The following is a 5,226-nucleotide window of genomic DNA, read 5'->3' as shown; positions in this document are numbered from 1 at the left end:
AGAATCTCATGCGGCTGGGGGCGGGGGTCAGGGGGGTGCAGAGGGTGGAAGGAGTGGGGGACGGAGGGCGGGGTGCCACAGAGGACAGTCAGCCCCTACTTCGGCCGCAAGGCAACGAACACTAATCGTATTACACCAGCAGCCTCCCTCCCCTGGCACCCAGCAGCCTGCCTAGGTCCGGGGACGGGCTGGGCCGGGGTCTGGATCGGGGTGGGGGTAGGGGGCGGAGAATCACTTGAAATCCGATGTAAATGTTTTGATGTGCAGCAACAGCTTAGGGCCGGGGTCAGGTTTCTCGGGGTCGGCTATATTTATCTCTGTGATTCCATGCCAGCGGGGAGACTTTAAATGGCACCTGGCAGTTGGCGTGAAGGGACTCAGACGCCCGGAGACCAGGCGAGGCTGCTGGACCGAACGCTCCCATGGAATTCTACGAAACGTCCCCCTACTTCTTCCCCGAGCAGAGGCTTTATGAGGATGAGAACTACCTTCCTGGCCGGCTCCAGGGCTACGAGCAGCCCGGCTACGGGGAGCCGGCGGAGCTGGGGCTGTGCCCGGAGGGTCGGGGGGCGCTGGAGGAGCCGGGGCCCGGGGGACCGGACCACTGCCCGGGCCAGTGCCTGCCCTGGACCTGTAAGGTCTGCAAGCGCAAGACGGTGTCCGTGGACCGGCGGAGGGCAGCCACGCTGAGGGAGAAGCGGAGGCTCAAGAAGGTGAACGAGGCATTTGAGGCCCTGAAACGTAGCACGCTCCTGAATCCCAACCAGCGCCTGCCCAAGGTGGAGATCCTGCGAAGCGCCATCCAGTACATCGAGCGGCTCCAGGCCCTCCTCAGCTCCCTCAACCAGGAGGAGCGGGACCTGCGCTTTCGCTCTGGGGCCCCCCAGCCCGGGGTAAGTGGCCCCTGAACACACACACGACCGCCGGTACTCACCCAGCGCAGGTCCGAGGGACGGGGCAGGTTGGCGCAGGCCTGAGGGAACCCGGGGTGAGGGGAGAGAGTCGGTGTCCCAACTCTGATCCCCGACAGAAAGTCTTCAGTGAGAAATCAGCCCACCGGGGAGGCCGGGCAGTCTCCGTCTCCGGGGTTCCGAAGAATAGCGGAGAACCTGGCTGGGCAGAGGCAAGGGGATGGGCGGTTGTCCCGCCAGCTGGAAGCAGGGCCGTAACGGGACCTCCGGGCCCGTGCTCCCTCTAGGACGGTCCTTCCCTGGGCATTGGCGCTCCTCACACACTGTGGAAGGCTAGCACCTCGCACCCAGAGCAGCTGGGTTCTGGGCCGGCCTCCTGGATGCCCAGGCCTGTGGAATGACCGTGGAGAAGGGTACGATAGGCCCAGCTCCCCCCGCTCTCCTAAGCGGGACCCTTCGTGGCCGAGGACCGGAAACTCAGGCTCGCAGATCTGCCCTCAGCAGGTGCCAGGTGAAACTCCTCCTCTTCACCCGTCTCTTCCCAGGCATCACTTGGCTCTGAGGTCATCAGCTGGGAGAGCCATGGGAGTCGGGGCGATATTAGGAACACACTGGAGGCAGACACGCAGGCAGAGGAAGCCATTTGGGGCTTGGATCTAGAACCCAGCAGGCGCCTTTAGGCAGGGAATTCTAGACACATGGGAGATGGAGAAATGGCAGGAGAGAGCCCTGACCGGTGCCAGCCTTGCCCCTCCTGACGATCTCCCGAGAGCTCTGCCCTGCTTCATCTGACCCTAGCACTCCTCGCTCCCTGGTACAACGCCAGGGGCTGATGGCCCGCTCCCACTGGTGCCACGATCGGGTCGGGTAGGGTCAGCTCTCTTGCCATTGCTTGGGGACCCGGACCTTTTTAATGACTTCACCACTTGTGCCCTCTGTCCCCTAGGTGCCCAGTGAGTGTGGTTCCCACAGTGCCTCCTGTAGTCCGGAATGGAGCACCGCCCTGGAGTTCAGCGGGAACCCCGGAGGTAAGTGTCCCTGCTGCTGGGCCGTGCTCTCCTCAGGGCGATGGGGAGAGGCCTCAGTGGGAGGGAGGGTATGGGGTCTCCAATCCCCCGGGAGTCCCCTAAAGCCCCAACATGCCACCCCCAAGCCCTCGGCACCAACTCCCACCTTCCCAGATTGGAGTCGGTGCCCCATTTTGCCCTCCGTGGCCTTCCCCAGTTTCCCAGAACCCAGATCAGCAATAATTCCACCAGTTTCCAGCTCCTGACCCTTTGAATCTTCCTTTAGCGGGGAGGTGGAGAGATTGGGATTCTGAAGACAGGTAGAACCTGCCCCGTTCCCCAGGAGGTCCTGCCCAAAGTTCCCCAGGAGGTCCTGCCCAAAGTCAACCCCTCCCTCCCAGCTCCAAGGGAAGAGGGCGAGGGGAGCAAGAAGAGGAGAGGGACTGAATGCTCTTCCAGCAGAGTCACGGGAAAACAAAACTGGGAGTAGCCAGTGGTGGATCGAACACCAGAGAAATATTATCCCCTCTTGACCTCTATTCCTGGCTACCCAGCACACCTCTTACACCCCTTGCAATTATGGCTTCCAAATTCCAAAGGAGGGTAGGAGGCAGTGGAGGTCACATGCTGGGTTAGCGGGGAGAGACATACATTCCCTTAGCCCGGATCACATGACTCCTGGGTTTTCCGGATGTGCTGTGTGGCCTTGGGTAAGTCCCTTGCCCTCTCTGGTCTCGGATATCTCCTGCCCAGTGGGAGAGCTCATTCAAGGCCCTCGTATCCCCTCCCTATGAGGAGAGGAGAGCTGGGCAGGGAGAGAAGATCACTGGATTTGGAGAATATGCTCTAGTTGTAGACCCACAGCTTCCCTAGGAAATGAAGAGAGTTAATCTTGTGTCACTGATTCGAGCTCTTAAAGACTTTGAGGGGAAAGAATGGGGAGGGGTCCAGACAGTGCTCAAGCCCACCCCATTCCCCACTGACCCTCACCTCCCTTCCACAGATCCTCTGCTCCACGACGACTCCGCCGACGCCCGCAACCTACACTCGCTCACTTCCATCGTGGAGAGCATCACCGTGGAGGATGTCTCCGCAGCCTTCCCTGGGGAGACCAGGACCAACTGAGGCTTAAGATGCTGGGAGGACCACCCGGACTGCTGACGAGGGTGGTCCCAGGACCAAGATTCTCTCTGCTGCCGTGGGGTCGGCCCTGACCCATTTCCCTGGCCGAGCCTAAAGACAGTCAGCACTCCTGTCGCGCGGATTGCTTTATTGGGTTTGCCCGTGGCTCAGAGGCAGAAATGGGCTCCTCCTGTCCTCTCAAACTGGATGCCAAGTTCCAGGGCTAGTTTTTGCCTTCTCTGCATGAATAGAAAGACAGGGAAGCCATCCTCTGGCCCCGCCACTGCCCCTTTCATTCCAGCAGGGGAAAAGTCCCCCTTCCCTAGCCCCCTGCCCAAGATTTCTGAACAAAGGCACTGGCATCCAGGCTAGGCTGGGACATCGGCCCTTTTCATCTCCCTGCGGAGCCCTGCCCTACATGCCCCAGACCTGGGCCCTCCCTGGGTCCTGCCCAGTGGAGCGGTGGGGGGCACTCTGCCTCACTGTCGCGGGGGCGGGCAAACTATCGTATTGTTGATCATTCTTGTGTTGTTATTGTTGTTGTTGTTTTTTAAGTTGCCATCTGACCAATTCTGCCCCAGGACCCCCAAGGTTGGCAGGAGGGGCCGGTAGGGTGCGGGTGTTTTTTACTAAGCATTGTGTGGATTTGCTATTGTTGTATTTCATTTTTGCTAACTTATTTGAGTTTTCATTCCTTGATATTTTTTAAATAAAGAGCAAAGTGTTTGGAGAGCTTGGGGGACCTGGGGACTCTGCCCAACAGCCTCCCTTCAACCGGGGCCAGCCTCTTGCCCCAGAATGCTCAGTACTTCCTCCATGACCCCAACCAAAGGGAAGGGAGGCATGGCCGGTGGCTACTCTGCTCCGCTTCCACCCCCTAATGACATCACAGAGGACCGTGCCAATCTCCCTGCTGTCCTGCTCCAGAAAACCCCACCCAAGGGTGCACCCACATGGAAGTTTGCCCTGCCTGAAGAGGAGAAGGCCATTCTAACCGACCCTTAAACAATCTGCCCCGCTCGCTAACTAGCCAACAGGCAGAGCCCCTACAAAGTTGTAACAAGACGAGGGACTGCCATGAGGGCATAATATGACTGAGCCCAGACATCTGACATGATCGGTATGGGTGTTTACCCAACTAAGGAAATCGCCCATAAGTCTTTAGACATTGGGAACTCACCCTTAGGAGAACTGTCCGGAAAGTAGGTCCCCAGGGAGTGAACTCAAAACAGGGCTGCTGGAAAAGGTTGTGTCCATTCTACTCTCCCCATGGTAGGCCTGAATAGAAACTGGGAGCTTCCAGACAGCTAGCAGTAGTTGATAGTAAGTGCTTACTGTATGCAGAGCGCTGTACTAAGCACTGCAGAAAAAGGTACAGAGTTGAGAATTAGAATACTTGGTAAGGACAAGAATGTGAGTGAGAGATTAAGATAGGAGGAAGCTAAGGTCTGGACTTGGTTTGCAAATTGCTTTATATCAGATTTCACTCTGCTTCGGTTAGATGCTTCGGTTAGATTTACAGCCTCCTTTCCTGAAATTGCCTCACTGTTCTCCCAAGGGAACTTGCTCAGTTTACCGAAAAGGAGGGAGCACGGCTGGGAAGTGGCAGGTGGACTACAGTGGGATGCAGGGAGGGAGGGAAGGGGAGGGAGTGAAAGGGTGAGTGAATGAAAAAGAGAGGGGTGTGACTGTGTGCGTGTGTAGGGAGAGTGAGTGGGTGAGTGAAGGAGAGAGGGGTGTGTGTGTGTGTATGTAAAAGAATACTTTTTTCTCTGGAAAGGGAGATGGGAAGCCCAAAGCAGGTTGGAGAGGGGACAGAAATATAGCGCAACCATAATCTTGAAATGTCTCATCCAGGCTCTGTTAATAGGAAGTTCTTCCCAGGGTCTAGCCTAATGCTTTTTGCTACACTCGTCACACTTCCCTCTCCTCCTCATCCCCCGTGAAGACAGACTTTTCCATCTTCTAATAATCCTTCCTAATAGACCTTAAAATCCTCTCTGGCTTTCCTTCTCCAGCATGCTGGAGACAAGGGCCTGGCCTCGGCCTGCAGCTAGCCGGCTATTGACTGGATTAGAAGTCTGACTGACCACATGGATTTTGCTCTCTTGAAGCTGCTTAAAAGGAATGCGGGGAGTCTGAGAAACCCAGGGCAGTGATGAAGGTAAAAAGGAGGAGACAAGGCC

At 57.3% G+C, this 5,226-nt stretch overlaps 1 protein-coding gene across 1 annotated transcript; it reads left to right on the top strand.

The window, feature by feature from the left end:
- The first annotated feature begins 422 nt into the window (after nucleotides 1-422).
- Nucleotides 423-3,560, top strand: MYOG (myogenin). Its single transcript, XM_029069744.2, has 3 exons — nucleotides 423-893; nucleotides 1,858-1,939; nucleotides 2,922-3,560. Exons 1-3 carry the CDS (start codon nucleotides 423-425, stop codon nucleotides 3,041-3,043), a joined length of 675 nt encoding a protein of 224 aa, XP_028925577.1. The 3' UTR covers nucleotides 3,044-3,560.
- Nucleotides 3,561-5,226: the final 1,666 nt, after the last annotated feature.

Source organism: Ornithorhynchus anatinus, chromosome 7, assembly GCF_004115215.2.
Source record: "Ornithorhynchus anatinus isolate Pmale09 chromosome 7, mOrnAna1.pri.v4, whole genome shotgun sequence".
In the NCBI taxonomy this organism is placed as follows: domain Eukaryota; kingdom Metazoa; phylum Chordata; class Mammalia; order Monotremata; family Ornithorhynchidae; genus Ornithorhynchus; species Ornithorhynchus anatinus.
Note: the sequence above shows the minus strand (reverse complement) of the source record. Positions and strands in the feature narration are given on the sequence as shown.

Coding starts and splice junctions, on each gene's coding strand:
- MYOG (XM_029069744.2), top strand. CDS start 423: ATGGAATTCTACGAAACGTCCCCCTACTTCTTCCCCGAGCAGAGGCTT. Junction 894..1,857: donor CTGGGGCCCCCCAGCCCGGG/GTAAGTGGCCCC, acceptor TCTGTCCCCTAG/GTGCCCAGTGAGTGTGGTTC. Junction 1,940..2,921: donor GTTCAGCGGGAACCCCGGAG/GTAAGTGTCCCT, acceptor TCCCTTCCACAG/ATCCTCTGCTCCACGACGAC.